We start from the raw sequence: 18,304 nt of genomic DNA on the forward strand, positions 1-18,304 counted from the left end.
GGGGTATTTTATTCAATGCTGTGGAATGTTTAGGGTGGCAGGAAGCAGCCAGGCTTTGAAGCTGCAAGGCTTTTCAATGCTAATCAAGGTGCCCGATTGCAACATTCACACTTGCCTTCAACAGATAAGAGTTCCTTCTCCCACCCTGGACCTTCCAGATATATAAACCCCACTTGACTAATATCCAAGAGTCTTCACAACCTCTGAGGATGCCTGCCATAGATGTGGGCAAAACATCAGGAGAGAATGCTTCTGGAACATGGCCATTAGGCCTGGAAAACTCACAGCAACCCAGTGATTCTGGCCATGAAAGCCTTCGACAATGCAGTAACCTTGCTTTGATGCAGAATGATTTCCCTGAACGGGATCTTGCACCTGGCCTTCCCACATTGCAACTCAAGGGAGAGCAATCTCAGGCAAAGATCTCCAGGATTTTGGCAGCTGTCCTCCCTGCTTTGAGGGAAAGACAGCAATCTCGCACCCTCATGCCATAAAGCATTTCATAAAACAATAAGCGGGTGAGTCATTAAGCTATAACATTATTCCCTAAACTTATCCCTAACATCAGGGTGGAGTTTCAGTGAAAGAACATGTCCAGAAGGGAAGAAAAACTTGGCCCAGATGGAAACGCTGCCGACTGTCTGTGTTTTAAGACTCTGCAGGGCTTGTCTATAGCCTAAAATAGGCAATGTCAATCTACTGTAAACCAGGAGAGAGTAGAATGTGGACCAACATGACTATCATCCCCTAGCTAGGTTAATAAATGATAGCATTTGTGCCCCAATAATAATACTACGACTATAATAATAATATAGTACAGTAATAACTACAATATAAATAATAAAAATATAAACAATAATAACATAAATATAATATACTAGTACTAATATATTATAATATAAACATAAATAATAACAGAAACATTCTTTTTCGTGTCAGGCACGACTTGAGAAACTGCAAGTCGCTTCTGGTGTGAGAGAATTGGCCATCTGCAAGGATGTTGCCCAGGGGACATTGCCCGGATGTTTTGATGTTTTACCATCCTTGTGGGAGGCTTCTCTCATGTCCCCCATGGAGCTGGAGCTGATAGAGGGAGCTCATCCACGCTCTCCCCGGGTTGGATTCAAACCTGGCAGCCTTCAGGTCAGCAACCCAACCTTCAAGTCACAAGGCTTTAACCCACAACGTCACTGGGGGCTCCAGCACAAACATAATAATATATAATAGTACTAATATAATAATAATAATAATAATAATAATAATAATAATATAAACACCAATATAAATAATAATAATACTAATACAGTATAGCCTGACTCTGACCTATGTGCTGCACCTAGCCACGCAGTAGGCCTTCTTTTAATATACTATACTATCTATATATATAAAAGAGTGATGGCATCACGGCGAGCCACAAAACAACAAAACTACAGGCCCCCCAACCTCGAAATTTGACAACACAACCCATCATCCATGCCTCTAGATTGATACAACAAAAAGAAAAGAAAAATAAAGTCCTAATTAGAGAGAGAGGAATAATTGCTTTTATCCAATTGCTGCCAGTTAGAAGGCTAAGCTCCTCCAACTTGGTCTCCTAGCAACCCAATAAAAAATAATTAAAAACACTAAAAAAATAATACAATAAAATACTATAATAACAGAAAATAACTAAAAATAATACAAGAAAATAATAAAATATAATAAATAAAAATATAACTTACAATAAAATTAATTAAAAAAATGCAAATAATGTCAAATAAAAAATACACAACAGTTTTTAACCAATACCACCACCACTTTGCCACAGCAACGCGTGGCCGGGCACAGCTAGTAATAATAATATAAATAATAAAAAATATAATAATAATAAAAATACTGGACTCCACTGCTACCAGATATAGAGCTTCGCTCACATACTTGCACATGTTAGCTTCCTCAGCCTTCACCAATGCGATGCTCTGGACTATAACTCCCATTGCCCACAGCTAGAAGAATAAAATTGGAAAAGACTCTCCCAGCATGGTTCTATAACACTATGTAAAACTGTTCCTGGTTTGAAAGTGTTCTTTCCTGTTTAATCGTATAGTCCATACTTTGAAAGTGTGTTGCACATGATAATCAACTTCTCCATAGAATTGCACTGAAGGACCCTAAAGATTCCTAGGGAGAGCATTTAAATCGAATCCGTAAAAGTCACAACTACAAATGTGGATGGATGTCTCCTTTCTTATTCAGGCACCAACCTGGAATGTACTTATCTCTTTATACGCTTCTTTGTTGGCTCCCAGCTTGGATTTTTTTCTGAGTAATGGGCAATTAAAACTATCTCAAAAAGCACACAGAGAATAGGTCCGTCATTATCTTGGTTCGTCCGTTCGGTTTGCCGCAGCCCCAATTTTCCCCTCATTTTTATAGGGAAGGACAGGGAGAACGTTGGTGCATTTTTGGCCTAATAAAGTAGTTTAGGACAAGACTCACATTTTGCGAGTCCTGTGCAGAAACTATACTTGGCACAGAGGAAAAGAATCTAATCACAAAATTGATGTTGGCATAAAAATAACTATATATAGATATAGTCTGAAGGAGTTGTTTCTTTCTTCCTGTACATCCCCCCCCCCCAAATTAGCTTTAAAAATAGAAAAGGATAAGATTAGGATTTGGTACATTTTGAAAAGAAGTACTTCTCAAAATTCTCAGATTTCTCCATAAATAGATGTAAAAAGGACACTGCATGTGTGTGTGTGTGTGTGTGTGTGTGTGTGTGTAGTCTCTGGTGGTGCAGTGGGTTAAACTGCTGAGCTGCTAAATTTGCTGACCGAAAGAAACATCGTCAGTTCGAATCCGGGGAGTGGGGTGAGAACCCGCCATTAGCCCCAGCTTCTGCCAATCTAGCAGTTTGAGAACATGCAAATGTGAGTAGATCAATAGGTACTGCTCCGACAGGAAGGTAACGGCACTCCATGCAATCATGCCGGCCACATCACCTTAGAGGTGTCTATGGACAATACCGGTTCTTCAGCTTAGAAATGGAGATGCGTACCAACCCCCAGAGTCAGACACGACTAGACTTAATGTTAAGGGAAACCCGTTATCATATATGTGTGTGTGTGTGTGTGTGTGTGTATATATGGTGGGCGAAGGGGAAAAGGAAGGGGCCTGAAGCTGTTAGGAATTGTGGGAGTTGAAGTCCAAAACACCTGGAGGGCCAAAGTTTGTCCATGCCTGTTCTACACTGTAGATGCACCCTTTCCCTCTCTCCCTTACCAATAGTATATCCACATTATATAATAAGAACAGTTTGATATCTCTCCAACTGCCAAGGTTCCATCATATGGAAATCTGGGATTTTTAGTGCTCAGTGCTCAAATACTGCAGTCCAGGGAAATGGAGCAGAAAATTCTTAGTTTTCACAAAACTACAACTCCCAAGATCCCACTGGATGCAGCCATAGTCGCTATTAACACAAACTGCTATAATTCTATGGATAGCTTATTTGCATTTTTACCTATATTTGTGCATATGGAGTGGCCTCAAATCCTAATTTTGTCATAAAAGTATGCAAGTGCATTCAACAATAATTGCATTATGCTCTGTTTGTGGACAAACAAATGCAGCCATGGTAGGATAAACAAAGGCAGATTCTAGATGGCTCACAAGCTCAATTGACCCTTTGCAAAAATATATTCCAAGAATAACGCAAAACAATTCTGCAATATGAAGTTGTGTCTGGAAATGCTGCAAAAGGGACAAAAACGAACCCTCTTGCCTTCAATCCAGGACTGGTTGCAAGAATACGTGTCACCATGCAACAAACCGAGCAAGGCTTCAAGTTAAAACTTGTTCTGGAAACACTCTGCGCAATGAATAAAGTTATGTTCCATTTATAAACAAGGCTTTTAAAAGCTTCACTTGCCTTGAGTCTTTACTTGCTTCTCCTGCAGTACAGTGGATTTTGTTTCTTTTTTGCATTTCTTTCCCTCCTACCAAATTATTCCCTTTCCCCCTCTATCCCATTTCCTCATGCTTTTGTATATTTCCCAGTCATAAAAATGCTATCAAGGTGACTCATCTCTGCCTATATAAACCTATGCCTTACTGTTTAAAAAACATAGAAACAACATTGGAATTTTTTTACTATCTTTCTTTAGGAGGAAAAGGGCTCTGCTTACATCAGGAACACCAAGGTAGCCTCGAGGAATTCATCTCATCCTTTTACAGTCTTGTACTTTTAAGAATGGCAAAGAAAACCAGTCATCTAAACATCCTGGAGCTTGCATGTTTGCAAGGAAGGTGGCAATATAATTCACATTAACAAACCTGCTCTTGACACGTAAGTGTAGCTGAATCTGCATCAAGGAAAAAATTTGTAATGGATAAAATGGCAAATTATCTACAAAGTGATTCATTTAAACTGGGATCCTTCTCTTTTATCTCATCCCCAATATAATGCATTTCAATACATCACATGTTGGTCATGCAGAAAAAGGGGATCGAACACAGCTGTATTTCTCAGAGTGCATCTACACTGCATAATTAATGCAGTTTGACACCACTTCAGCTGCCGTGTTTAATGCTATGGAATCCTGGGAGTGATAGCTTTACAATGACTTTACTCTTCTCTGTCAAAGAGTACTGACTGGTATCTCTCCAAATTACAAACCTCAGGATTCCATAGTATTGAGCCATGATAGTGAAAGTGGCATCAAACTGCAATAATTCTACGATGTAGACAAACTCTTTAGTCTCTTGGATCTATCTCGGTCAAAAAAAACCATGGGTAATTAATCAATGAAAGGCTATGGTTCTAGTTGAGATGTTTTACATGCCAGTAGGACTTCAAAGATTTGTTGTCCTCAGCAGGCATGAGATCCAGGATATTTAAAATACAGGAAGATATTACATCTCCCCGTCAGCTGTGATAGCTTCAATGTCATCCATACTATTCTATTTCATATTAATATTCTTGGAGAGATAACTGGATAAAACAGGGATGGACTACTATGCTCTTCTAGATGTTGTTAAGAGTAGAAGTCCCATAATCTCTCATTGTTAGTTATGTTGGCTAGGGCTGATGAAAGTTGAAGGTCAAGAATATCTATAGGAACACAGCCGTTTACCTCTCATCTAAAGAGAAATTCTATATTCTGTATATCAAAGAATGCTTCTTCAGGTCCTGATGTAGGCCGTCACATGGATAGGCTACTAGAGACCTAGCAATTGGTCCTTGGAGCTGATGCTAAAGGAGTCTCATTCTTGAGTCTTTCAGATTCGTGGGGAGTCTGAATGGCACTTCCCAGGTCACAAGTTGGCTCTTCCTGACCACACCATCATGCTCATATTTCCTAGCAATTAATATTCAGGTGCTGACTATCTCCAATTTGCTGCTATGTGCTATCAAGTCAGCTCTGACTTATGATGGTCGTATGAATGGGAACCAATGTGTTGTAGCAATTTGAGTGTTGGACTACAGCTCTGCAATGGAAACCCATTAGGTGACCTTGAACAAGTCACATTCTCTCAGCCTCAGAGGAAGGCTAAAGCAACCCTCCTCTGAAGAAATCTTGATAGGATCACCATAAGGTGGAAGACTCATGGCATTGGCTTCCTTCTTCATTCTTTTCCTATTGGCTTCCCTTTTTCTAAGCATTATAGTCTTTCCTAGTGAATGCCTGATGATGTGTCCATCATAAGCTCAGACCTGATTTACTCTGGTACCCATTTTAACATTGTAAAAAGTCATGAAGATCCTCTATTAGTTCAGCATTGTTTTTCTTTTGGATTGAAATGGATGGGATTCACAGAAGCTGCATTGTACCCAAGTCATGGGTACAGGGTCAACCCTTTCTTTGGCTGAAGGCGGATCTGTCACAAGGACAACGATGCAGGTCTTCTGTTCTTCTGGTGCCCATCAACTCCAAAGTTAGTGATATGGTGAAATTAGAAGACCTGGCCTCCATTACACATAAACAGCTTCAACTGAGGTTGTTTTTCTTTGAAGAGGATCTTGCCAGACTTTGCATTTCCTTCCACCTCCTTTCAAACATTAATGATCCCCTCTTGTTTGTTTTCCAAGGGTAATCAAAGAAAGGAAAACAATGGAGATGATAAGCCACAGTTTACTAGCGGAAGGTGATCAAGATATGTTTGCACTGATGCTATCTCAACCCTTTCCCATCACACACTCCCCAGTTTTAACAGTTTTTTTTCCCAACCACCTCCAGACTTTTCCAACAACTCCAAACTTTGGTCAAATAAGGTTCTTAATGATAGTAATAAATGTCTTAATTCTCAATTGACCTCTTCCTGCCCCTTTTGACCTCAGGAATGTTCTCTAGGTGAACCAGACCTCCGGGTTTCACACTGAGTTCCACAAAGAGACCGTAAAGTTGCAAAATACTATCAAAGTGTTGGCTCTTGGGAACTTGCACCTAAATTCACACAAATCATGGAAGCAAATGAGACCTCATCCTCATTCCTTCTTAAGGTCTCCAGATCTATGTATTAGCTTTTCTTGTAAAAAGACAGGAGAGGAACAGTTAGCTCTTATTAGGGTGTCAACTCTTAGTGACCATGTGAGTTGGAAGCCTGATGGGAATTGTAGTCCACACAGCAAACGAGATATATATGCTGGATTTCATATCACAAAATCACAAGTCAAACACTTCTCAAGCGTTTAGGACTGTGCGATGTGTTGTTGTTGTTGTTGTTAACAACGCTGACACTGGGTGACCATCTGTCAGGGCTGCTTTGCTTGTGCTTTTGGTACACAAAGGCAGAAGTAGGTTGGACTAACTGGCCCAAGGGAACTCTTCCAACCCTCTTTATTATTATTATTGTTGTTGTTGTTATTATTATTATTATTATTATTATTATTAACATTGAGGCTTTATTTGTTCTTGGGGTTTTTTTTAACTTCAAAATAAGATATGTGCAGTGTGCACAGGAATTTGTTCATAGTTATTTTAAAACTATAGTCTGGCTCTCCAACTGTCTGAGGGACCGTGAACTGGCCCCCTGTTTAAAAAGTTTGGGGACCCCTGACCTAGTAAAAAGTAAAGGTAAAGGTTTCCCCTGACGTTAAGTCCAGTCATGTCTGACTCTGGGGGTTGGTGCTCATCTCCAGTTCTAAGCCAAAGACACCTCCAAGGTCATGTGGCCGGCATGACTGCATGGAGCGCCGTTACCTTCCTGCTGGAGTAGTACCTATTGATCTACTCACATTGGCATATTTTCGAACTGCTAGGTTGGCAGAAGCTGGAGCTAACAGCGGGCACTTATTCCGCTCCCGGGATTTGAACCTGCGACCTTTCGGTCTGCAAGTTCAGCAGCTCAGCGCTTTAACACACTTCGCCACCTCTGTCCTAGAGATACGTATAAAGAACAAATTATTAATCAAATTCATCAATAATTAAATCTGCTAATGTCTAACCACCAGATATGAAGGGCCGACAGTATGCAGAAAGAGAGATCCAGAATGATATCTCAATTAAACTCTGTTCTTCTCTTGTCTACCTATACGCAGCTCCTTTTACACAGTTGTATTAAATCCACATTGAACTGGATTATATGGCAGTGTGGACTCAGATAAACCAGTTCAAAGCAGATATTTTGGATTATTTGTCTTGATATTCTGGTCATATTGCTGTGTGGAAGGGCCCTATGTCTCACATTTCAGTCTGAATAAAAAAGGATAGTCAACAAGGAGATCTTAAGTGGGTTATTGTGGAGCAGAGGACATCATAAGAGAGGGTTCCTCAACCTGGTATTTGAGAGATACGCTAGAATAATTTCCTGTCTTCCATGGTAAATGGCTCGATGATGATAGCTATCATTCCAATTAAATCAGGAGAGGCTAACAGAAGCCTTTGGAAAGGACAGCTCTGTAGTCAAATACCTGGATGTTAGAACCTCTGCGCTTTGGACATTTGGTCTGACAGTTTTAGGTAGCAGAATTACGTCTGGTCCAACCTAAAACTGCTTTTGTATGACTGTGCCATTTGAACCCAGCTTCAATCAGAATCTCTTGCCAGATTTTGACCTCTCTGCTAGAACAGACCTTCCGGATGTTGTTGGACCATAACTCCCATCATCCCTCCCCACTGGCTAATGGCAGTTACTGACATCCAACAGCATCTGGAGGATATCACATTCCCCAAGCCAAACCTTGAACGATGCTAAGATGTTTGTTTTCCTTCTCTGAAATAAAACAGCCCAACTGCAACATACAGTTCACTGTACCGAAGCCAACTTAAATCAAAGGGATTGCAAGACATTTAATTCAATATAGGATGACTATGGAAGCATTACAGATTCCTCTTTTTCTCAGCCCAAAGAACAATTTGCCTGGGCTTTTTTTTTTAAGTTTCCTTTGACTTTGAAACGCTACGTAATGAACAGGAAAACAACTTTCTTTCAACTCACAACATGCTAGAAACACATTTAGGAAAGTTTAAAGATGAGCGGTTATGTTGCCAAGAGAATTACATTTCAAACACAGAATATAAAATATGTTTTTGACTTTATAATGTGCCATTCTATAGTCTATGGCTGGGAAATTTCCATGCCAGATGTTTTGGATGACAACTCCCCAAATCCTTGACAATGGGATCCACACTGGGTATGGATGATGGGAGTTTTAGGTGTTTTTAACACATGAAGTCCTTTAACTTCTTCTCGCCATACACTCTTCTCTCCATTCAAATGACTACAAAGCGAAAACAAAAGAATGGCTTGACTCAGGGGAACCTACTTGCTCCATCAATGTTTAACATTTACATAAACATTTACACAAATGATCAGTTACTTCCAGAAGGGACAGAGTTTCATCTATGCTGATGATCATGCCATCACTTCCCAAGTAGGGAGCTTTAAAATGGTTGAACAGAAGCTCTCTGAAACCTTAGGTGCTCTTACTGCCTATTACAGAGAAAAACACCTGATCGCTAATCCATCTAAAACACAGACGTGTGCTTTTCATCTTAAAAACAGACAAGTATCTCAAGCCCTGAGGATTTCCTGGGAAGGAATCCCACTGGAACATTGCAACACACCAAAATACCTGGGAGTCACTCTGGGCCGTGCTCTGACTTATAAGAAGCTCTGCTTGAATATCAAGCAAAAGATGGGTGCTAGAAATAATATATGAAAGCTGACTATCTGGGGATCACAACCAGACACAGTGAAGACATCTGCCCTTGTGCTTTGCTACTCTGCTGCTGAATATGCATGCCCAGTGTGGAATACATCCCACCAGGTTAAAACGGTGGTTGTGGCCCTTAATGAGACATGGCGCATTATCACAGGATGTCTGCACAGGATGTCTGCACCCTACACCGCTGGAGAAATTACCATATACTGTACTGTTTAGCAGTACAGTTTAGCAGTACTGTTTAGCAGTATTGCATTATCTGACATCCGTCAGGAAGTAGCAGCCAATAATGAAAGGACCAAGGCATCCTCTGTTCAAATATCAGCCAGCAATGCCTCAAATCAAGAAACAGCTTTCTAAGATCTACAGAGATACTCGCAGGAACATCTCAGCAAGAAAGAGTCCAAATGTGGCAGGTTATAACCTGGAATCTCAATCAATGGCCGAGACAGGATGAGAAACTCCCTCCTCAACACACAGATGCTGGGTGACTTGGAAGGTGCTGAACAGACTGAGCTCTGGCACCTCAAGATGCAGAGCCAATCTTAGGAAATGGGGCTATAAAGTGGAGTCCATGGCATGCGAGTGTGGAGAAGAGCAAACCATAGGCCACTGACTACAATGCAGCCTGAGCCCTGCCACATGCACAAGGGAGGACCTTCTCACAGTGACACCAGAGGCACTCCAAGTGGCCAACTTCTGGTCAAAGAAAATCTTGTATAATGTCAAGTTTTCTAACTTTGTGGCTTTTTTTGGTTTTTTTAAAAAAACATTATAACTGACATGATAAATAAAATAAATGCTACAAAACCATTGGGAAATTCTGGTTATCGTCTTTCTAAGAATGGCCTTTTCAAGCCACAGAATAACATTCTGGTTTGTTCCAAAGCTACTAATCATGGGTACTTATCTTGGACAAAGTGCCAAACTGTGGTTAATTGGAGGCTTTATGGTTTAAATGTGGCTTCTGGCAAAAAGGAAAGACAAAACACCATACTATGCAATTGAATGAGTTGGTGCAAGCCTTATCTTAACACACTCAGCTTAGGAAAACATGCATTTCTCCACTTGCTAAGAAAGGTACAAGTGGCTTTGCAATACGAACCAAAATGTGCCTTCTAGCATCATTATAAACTTTCCTAGAGAAGCCTGTCTTTAGCTGATCCTTATCTCCTGCCCTCTCTTCCAATGCCCTACCAAAGGTCCAAGGTTTGGTATTGATTTATGAGGGAGACATAGCCAGATTAAGTTATACAATACATGGCTTTCCAACAGGAAGATGCAGTTTGCCAAGGTCTTGCCTAACCAGCACTTGCCTAACCTAGAAAAGTGATTATTTCCAATGTAGCTGAGCAGCTCAGATGGAAGCTTTGAGTTGACCCATTTTAGTAGGACAAAGGTCTTCTATGGACAGCTTGGGAAGTCCACTAAAATTTGAAATATTTACAGTCCCAGGTCTTCAAACAACATATCGTATATACCAGGAATGAAGGGTCACACTTCGAGAGGAGATTCCCCATCCATCCTTGGATAGTTGGAATCAATGCAACAGAGATCAAAATAGCTCTCCATGCTCATAAGGAGCAGGGCTTAAGAGAACCTAGAACTTCCAACGAGTCCAATTTGAATCCTCTTGTGCCAAACAGACTGGTAATAGGGATCATGGGTAGGTTTTCATCTGGATCTCACCTTGCTATGGGCCATGCATGTGACCATTTCTGTGGCCCTCGGGTAACAATATATTGCCACAAATGCCCTTGATAAGTGACATCTTGACACACAATTAATCTACAAAACCAATTTAGAAAAGGTCTTGGCTTGAATCAAGAAGCACCTTCTGCTTACTTCCTATTGCCCTAAAATAGAACAGAATGCCTGAAAAATATGGCAAAAATGGCAAGGTGTTCGGAGCAGTGAGGACCATCATTCATGGCCATTAAAGTGGTGCCAAACTGGATTAATTCCACAATGGAGGCCGTAAGACACGACAGACACATAAGGTGTTGCTGCAGGTATATCGAATGGGCTTTGTCTGATCCTTTGCCATCCAGACAGAATGTGGCACAAGCCCTTTCCTTTCCCAAGAAACGGGTGCCAAGTTTTTGTGAATGGGCAACCGGCTGTCTCTTTGGGGAAGCAGATGGCAGTCTTGGTGAAAAGCCACAAGACTCCTGACGCATGCCAAAACTCAGTGGCGGTTGATAGCTCCCATATTGGTGGACAGCAGAACCATTCTTGATCCCAGTCTGAACTTGAAGGGTGTTTAATGCTGGGCTCTCATCCAAAACAGAATTTGTGAGATATATCCTTTTCAGACTAAAACCTGCCTTGAGTCCCTATTTCAGGGATAAAAATAAACAAACCAAATAAATAAAACCCAGAGTTGATTTCCCAATTTGCTGACTTTGGAGTCACTATTGTTTAAACTTGCAATTCCATCAAATCTGAAGGAACATCACAACGAAAGGCAAACAAAAAACACACAGTTGCTGGTTGGGTGGTCATTCTGGAAGCTCCCGTCCACAAGAGGTCTGCCACTTTTGCACGGTAACTCCCATCCAAAGGCAATCCCAAAGACCATCAACATTTCCTTTCTCTTTTACCTTGCTACTCAAAAGTAAAGCAAGGATAGATCTTTGGCCATCAAATAACACACAAAAGGAAACGAGTTTATACAGGACTGTTTGGGACTGAGTCCCATTCAACATCTTTATTTTGGAATAAGTGCACAGAAGGCAGTGGCACGGCCTGGCATTCCTGCATTTGGTTGTCAACAGGGGCCCCATGTGTGAATGGACCTTGGAAATGCCAGGGAACCACCATCTTCAATCAGCAACACAACACATGATTTCAACTGATGCCAGAAAAGAAAAACACCCACAAATGTGTCCCCTCCCTGCCCCTTTTTAGAAAACCATTTTGCTCCTTTCTAGCAAGGCTGCCCCCAAAGTTCCCCTTCCTTTAGTCATAAGCAACCATAAGCAAAGAGTCCCCTCGAAAATGGGGTTACTCCTGGAGTAAAGAAGCACAGGGAAAGGAATGGGGATTCAGAATGAAATGCCCATCACTCCCATGCTGGATGGCTGGGGAGGCTAAAAAACTGCCGTCTAAGAAAGTACTGCAACTTGTAACTGCCATCCAGCCTTGTGACCAAAGATGCCTGTGCTGTGTTGTCAATGTTTACACTTACCCCATTCACAGAAGCCGGGTTCAGGAACAGTACAGCCAGAAGGACAACAACTCTGCATAGAGAGAGAATGCGTGTTATTCTGCCAGCCAAAGAAGCTCAAAGGAGGGTGATTTGCAAAAGTGTTAGCCACTCAAGAGCCAGGTGACAGCATCCACTGGGAACCTTGGCCCAGTTCTTTTTCACTTTTCAGTCACCTTCCTACTTATTTCACAGGGCTAGAAGGGGAAGATTTTATAGCCCTGTGTTGTCAAAGGCTTTCATGGCTGGAATCACTGGGTTGCTGTGAGTTTTCTGGGCTGTAATACCATGTTCCAGAAGCACGGCCATACAGCCTGGAAAACTCACACCAACCCACTATAATAGGCCTGTTAGTTTGAAAGATCAGAGTGCAAAACTCATTGAGGAAAGGATAGCATACATTTTCATAGACTTCAGTCTGTTTCACAAGGTTATTGTGATGATCAATTGAGTCTTCCACGACTGAGCCACTGCTTGAAAAATGCACTGGAGAAAACCTGAGCCGTGAACTGGGTATGTCAACAATATACCTCAAGTCCCAATTGGGACAGAAGCAGCTTGCCAGAAAAAAGCAAGGATATAATCGCACTAGTATGGAATATTCATGTGCAAAATCATTTTGCAGCACCAGAGTATTAAGTCGGTAACAGTAGGCAAAGCTTTGCAAGACCAAAAGTCTACTTTGCAGGGTTATTGCGGACATCCAGGGAGAGAGAAAACCTGAACCATGAACAGAATGGAGAAACAACCCGCTTTACTGGTTTGCTGTGAGTTTTTCAGGCTGTATGGCCATGTTCCAGAAGCATTCCCTCCTGATGTTTCACCTGCATCTATGGCAGGCATCCTCAGAGGTTGTGAGGTCTGTTGGAAATGAGGCAAGTGGGGTTTATATATTTGTGTAATAATGTCCAGGGTGAGAGGAAGAACCCTTGTCTTTTCACATATAAACCCCACTTGCATCGTTTCCAGCAGACCTCATAATCTCTGAGGATGACTGGAGAAATGTCAGGAGAGAATGCTTCTGGAACATACAGCCCGGAAAACTCACAGTAAAACAGTGATTCCGGCCATGAAAGCCTTTGACAACACATTGAACTCTTGCCTTTTTGAGGCAGGTGTGAATGTTGCAATTGCCCAGCTTGATGGGCATTGAATAGTCTTGCAGCTTCAAGGTCTGGCTGCTTACTTCCTGGGGGAATCCTTCTGGAACATGGCCAGACAGCTCGAAAAACCTCAAAGCAACCCAATGATTCCGGCCACGAAAGCCTTTCACAGCACATTAATCTCTTGTCTATTTGAGGCAGGTATGATTGTTGCAATTGCCCACCTTGATAAGGATGGAATTGCCTTGCAGCTTCAAAGTCTGACTGCTTACTGGGATATGGCCATACAGCCTGAGAAACCTCACAACCAACCAGTGATTTCGGCCATGAAAGTCTTCGACAACACATTGAACAGGGAAGAGGCAGGAGCAAAACACAGACCCAAGACGCCCTCCCTTTAACCCCCCCCCCCCCCATAACCCCGACCCCAACACTCACCGGGCCCGGAGCATGGCGCCGGAGTAAGGAGCCCCTCCCTCTCCTCGGTGGGGGCGGGGAAAGGCTGGGAGTCCCCTCCGAAGTCTCCAAAGAGCCCCCGAAAGTCGGGCGAGGAGGGAAGCGGCGGCAGGGACGCCGGTCTCCAAGCAAACGAGAAGCAGAGAACGCGCTGCACATTGGAAAGGGAGGGGGCGGGGGGGGGAGCAAAGCCGAGCCCGCGAGGAGAAGCCCAGCTCCGCCGGAGAAGAGAGGAGGGGGAGGAGGAGGAGTGGGAGGGGCGGGCCCGCGCGGCTGTCAATCAAGCCGCCTCAAAGCGCCCGAAAAGGAACGCGCCCCTCCCTCCTTTCCTCCCCTGGCAAAGCCACGCTCCCAACTTGGAGGACTTTCCCCCACTGGGTTTGCTTTGAGTTTTCCAGGTTGTATGGCCATGTTCCAGAAGCATTCCCTCCTGACATTTCGCCCACATCTATGGCAGGCATCCTCAGAGGTTGTGAGGTCTGTTGGAAACTAGGCAAGTGAGGTTTATATATCTGTGGAATAATGTCCAGGGCGGGAGAAAGAACTCTTGTCTGCTTGAGGCAAGTGTGAGTGTTGCAACTGGCCACCTTGATTAGTACTGAATAGCCTTGCAGCTTCAAAGTCTGGCTGCTTCCTGCCTGGGGGAGAATCCTTTGTTGGGAGGTGATTAGCTGGCCCTGGTTGTTTCCTTCCTGGAATTCCCCTGTCTTCTGAGTGTTATTTCTTTAGGTAAAGGTAAAGGTTTCCCCTGACGTTAAGTCCAGTCATGTCTGACTCTGGGGGTTGGTGCTCATCTCCAGTTCTAAGCCGAAGAGCCGGCGTTGTCCGTAGACACCTCCAAGGCCATGTGGCCGGAATGACTTTCTTTACTGTCCTGCTCTTAGAGTTTTTTCATACTGGTCACCAGATTTTGTTCATTTTCATGGTTTCCTTCTTTCTGTTGAAATTGTCCACATTCTTGTGGATTTCAGTGGCTTCTCTGTGTAGTCTGACAAGAGGGTTGTTAAAAATGGTCCAGGTCCTCTCACCTCTGCAGGAGTCTACTGTATTCCATGCAGCTGTGGACTAGTCTTCATAGGGAATGCAGCAGCATTGCCCAAACACGAATCAAGGAACATGAAAGGTACTGCAGACTAACTCTGGTTAGCAATGTTAAACTCCAAACTCAGGACAGTGAACAAAGAGCAACAGTCTGAAAGTAGATGAATTCCAGACATGAAACAATCAGGGCCAGCTAACACCTCCCGACAAAGGATTCCCCCAGGCAGGAAGCATCCAGGCTTTGAAGCTGCAAGGCTTTTCAATGCTATTGAAGGTGATTATTTGAAACATTCACACCTGTCACCAACAGACAAAGTGCTCTTTGAGGCAGGGGTGAATGTTGCCATTGCCCACCTTGAGGAGCACTGAATGGCCTTGCAGCTTCAAGGTCTGGCTGCTTACTGTCTGGGGGAATGCTTTGGAACATGGCCATACAGCCCGAAAAACCTCACAGCAACCTAGGTATTCCGGCCATGAAAGCCCTCGACGGCACATTGAACTCTCGTCTGTTTGAGGCAGGTGTGAATGTTGTAATTGGCCACCTTGAATAGCATTGACGAGCCTTGCAGCTTCAAGGTCTGGCTGCTTCCTGCCTGGGGGAAGCCCTCGACGGCACATTGAACTCTCGTCTGTTTGAGGGAGGTGTGAATGTTGTAATTGGCCACCTTGAATAGCATTGACGAGCCTTGCAGCTTCAAGGTCTGGCTGCTTCCTGCCTGGGGGAAGCCCTCGACAGCACACTGAACTCTTGTCTGTTTGAGGCAGGTGTGAATGCTGTAATTGGCCACCTTGAATAGCATTGAATAGCCTTGCAGCTTCAAAGCCTGGCTGCTTCCTGCCTGAGGGAATCCTTTCCTGCGAGGTGATTGTCTTCCTCTGATTGCTTCTTGCCTGGAATTCTTCCGCCTCTCCCCTTAAATCCGGGGCTGTGGGCGGAGGGATCCGCACTTGCTCTCTCTCTCTCTCTCTCTCTCTTTTTGGGAGGCGAAGTAGTCCCGGGAGAGAGCTTTAGGAGAGTGAGAAGAGGAGGAGGAGAGTCGGGAGCGCGCCTCTCGGGAGCGCGCCCCAAGCCCAGCCCCGCGCCTTTGCCTCAGTCTTGCCCTCTCCCCCAAAGGAAGAAGAAGACCATGTCAGGTCCTGGGCGCCCTCCGCGGATCCTGCAAAGCTGCTGAGAAGAAGAGGAGGAGGAGGGGGATGAAGAAGAGGAGGATGAAGGAGAGCCCCGGGCCTTCCATGCTGCTGCTGCTCCTCCGGCTGACGCTGCTCCTCTTCCTCCTGGGAGACGCCGACGCCGCGGTGGGTGCCTCCTGCCTTCCTTTCCCCTTCCTGTCCGGGAGAAGAGCAGCCATGGAAGTTTCCTTCCATGATGTGTGCAACTTTGCCTTCTGCAGAGAGTTTCTTTTCTCTCTTTCGCCTCCTCCTTCTCCTCTCTGTTTCCTGGCTGAAAGCAGCAGCCATGGCTGGAAAGGCTTTCCTTCCCTGTCTCCCTTTTTATTTTAATGCTCCTGAGAGAGAGAGAGAGAGAGAGAGAGAGAGCAGGGGAAAGTTTCTCCTCCTCTCTCTCTCCCATGAAGGTATTCATGGAGAGGTTCTTCTCATGTGCAGCTTTTGTTGTCATTCTCCAGGCTTGGATTTCGCCTTTGTATTTTCAAAATTAGGTGCCTTTGCAAGCTAGGGCCCAATCAGCCCTGTGCCCCAAAATCCCACAAGATCTGCTTTGAACTCTGGGCTATCTTGAGTCCACATTAAGATAATGTGGAATATTTATAAAGACCTTTTTTACAAATAGGTAACATTGAAAGTTTAGGTTTTGACCTAAGACACTTGCATGGGGCATAACCTCAGTGTTTTTCATTCTTTAACTGGGATATATTGTGGGATATAGGGCTGTGTGGAAGCAAGGTGGGAGAAAGGCAAGGGATTTCTTGTAATAAATCCACACTACTTGGTGCTTGCAGGGCCCTGGGATCTGTAGGGTGTAGAAAGAAAGAAAAAAGCTTCCTCTCTATGGAAAGAGAGAAGGAAAGGCAAGCCTTGCAGCTCCTTTGGAAGGGATGGAGAAAGAAGAAGGAAGGAGGCACGATCAGCTGCCCCAATGCCAGGGATTCCTGGAAGTTGTAGGGTCAAGAATACTTTTTAAAATGAAGCATTCTCTCTTGACGTTTCACCTGTATGTATGGCAGGCATCCTCAGAAGTTGTGAGCTCTATCTGTGGAATAATGTCTAGGGCGCGAGAAAGAACGCTCGTCTTTCCACAATCAGGGCCAGCTAATCACCTCTCAACAAAGGATTCTCCCCCAGGCAGGAAGCAGCCAAACTTTGAAGCTGCAAGGCTTTTCAGTGCTAATCACTGTGATTAATTATAACATTCACACTTGCCTCCAACAGACAAGAGTTCTTTCTCCCACCCTCGACCTTCCACAGATACATAAACTCACTTGCTTAGTTTCCAACAAATCTCACAACCTCTGAGGATACCTGCCATAGATGTGGGTGAAACGTCAGGGGAGAATGCTTCTGAATGTGGCCATACAGCCCAGACAACTCACAGCAACCCTTGCAGCTTCTAAACTCTCCTTTGGGAGGGATGGAGGAGGAACAAGAGGGAGGCATGATCAGCTCAATGCAAGGGATTCCTGGGAGTTGTAGTTTGAGGAGGCACCAACACTCTTGGGCAGAGAGGGCTAAAGAAGCACCTTGTGGTTCCATAGCATTGAGTCAATAGTAGTGTCAAAATGCATTAACTGTACAGTGTGGACTCACCCTTGTGCCCATTTTGCATGAGGAAGGAGCCCAATGGGATGTTGGTTTCTCTTGCCATCTCTCCTTTATCTCTCCTTTCCCTACTTTTTTCATCCCTCCTGAGAGGGAAGGAGTGTCTTTTCTTTATCAAACAAAGGCATGCCTAGTTTTGTCTAGCTCTCTGCCCTTTCCGATGGATGCCTCTTCCAAGTCCTTTTTCTAAGGGTGCATCTGCACTGTAGAATTAATGCACTTCAACTTCCATGCTAGGGAATCATAAGAGTTGTGGTTTCATGAGGCCTTTAGCTTTTTGTGCCCCAAACTGCAACTCCTTGGGTTCTGAATTCCATTGCATAAAACCTTGGCAGTTAAAATAGTGCCCAACTGCATTCAGTCCACAGTTTAGATGTAGTCTTTTGCCATTTTAAAGTGTCTTTAAACTCACAGAGGTGTATGCATGCATGTAATGCCATGGGTTGGCTGTGCTTCATGCCCCACTGCTGCTATTCGGTAGGGCCTGGGAGTGTGCCTTGGTCTGAGCTGGAGCTCCAGATGTTGCTCCAGATGTTCCCACCAGCCTTCATAATGCTGCTTAAAGACAACGGG

General features: G+C 43.8%; 2 protein-coding genes across 7 annotated transcripts in view; one reads left to right on the forward strand and one right to left on the reverse strand.

The window, feature by feature from the left end:
• The window catches only part of col4a6 (collagen type IV alpha 6 chain), a 175,418-nt gene extending 161,264 nt beyond the window's left edge, over nt 1-14,154 (reverse strand). For all 5 annotated transcript variants that reach the window (XR_010001086.1, XR_010001087.1, XM_062964026.1 and 2 more), the window contains exons 1-2: nt 13,898-14,154; nt 12,339-12,390 (exon numbers count right to left, since the gene is read on the reverse strand). Coding sequence is in view for 3 of the 5 variants with exons in the window: in XM_062964026.1 (XP_062820096.1) it covers nt 12,339-12,390; nt 13,898-13,911 (66 nt within the window). In the remaining 2 variants the exon portion in view is untranslated. The remainder of the gene's footprint in view (nt 1-12,338; nt 12,391-13,897) is intronic.
• A 1,802-nt stretch (nt 14,155-15,956) lies between these two features.
• col4a5 (collagen type IV alpha 5 chain) overlaps nt 15,957-18,304 on the forward strand; it is a 129,955-nt gene continuing 127,607 nt past the window's right edge. Inside the window, exon 1 of one of the 2 annotated variants that reach the window (XM_062964072.1) lies at nt 15,957-16,252. In XM_062964072.1, the coding sequence (XP_062820142.1) occupies nt 16,151-16,252 (102 nt within the window). In that variant the 5' untranslated portion in view covers nt 15,957-16,150. The remainder of the gene's footprint in view (nt 16,253-18,304) is intronic. The other variant, XM_062964070.1, reaches the window with a different exon arrangement.

Source organism: Anolis carolinensis, unplaced genomic scaffold (assembly GCF_035594765.1).
Source record: "Anolis carolinensis isolate JA03-04 unplaced genomic scaffold, rAnoCar3.1.pri scaffold_12, whole genome shotgun sequence".
In the NCBI taxonomy this organism is placed as follows: Eukaryota; Metazoa; Chordata; class Lepidosauria; order Squamata; family Dactyloidae; genus Anolis; species Anolis carolinensis.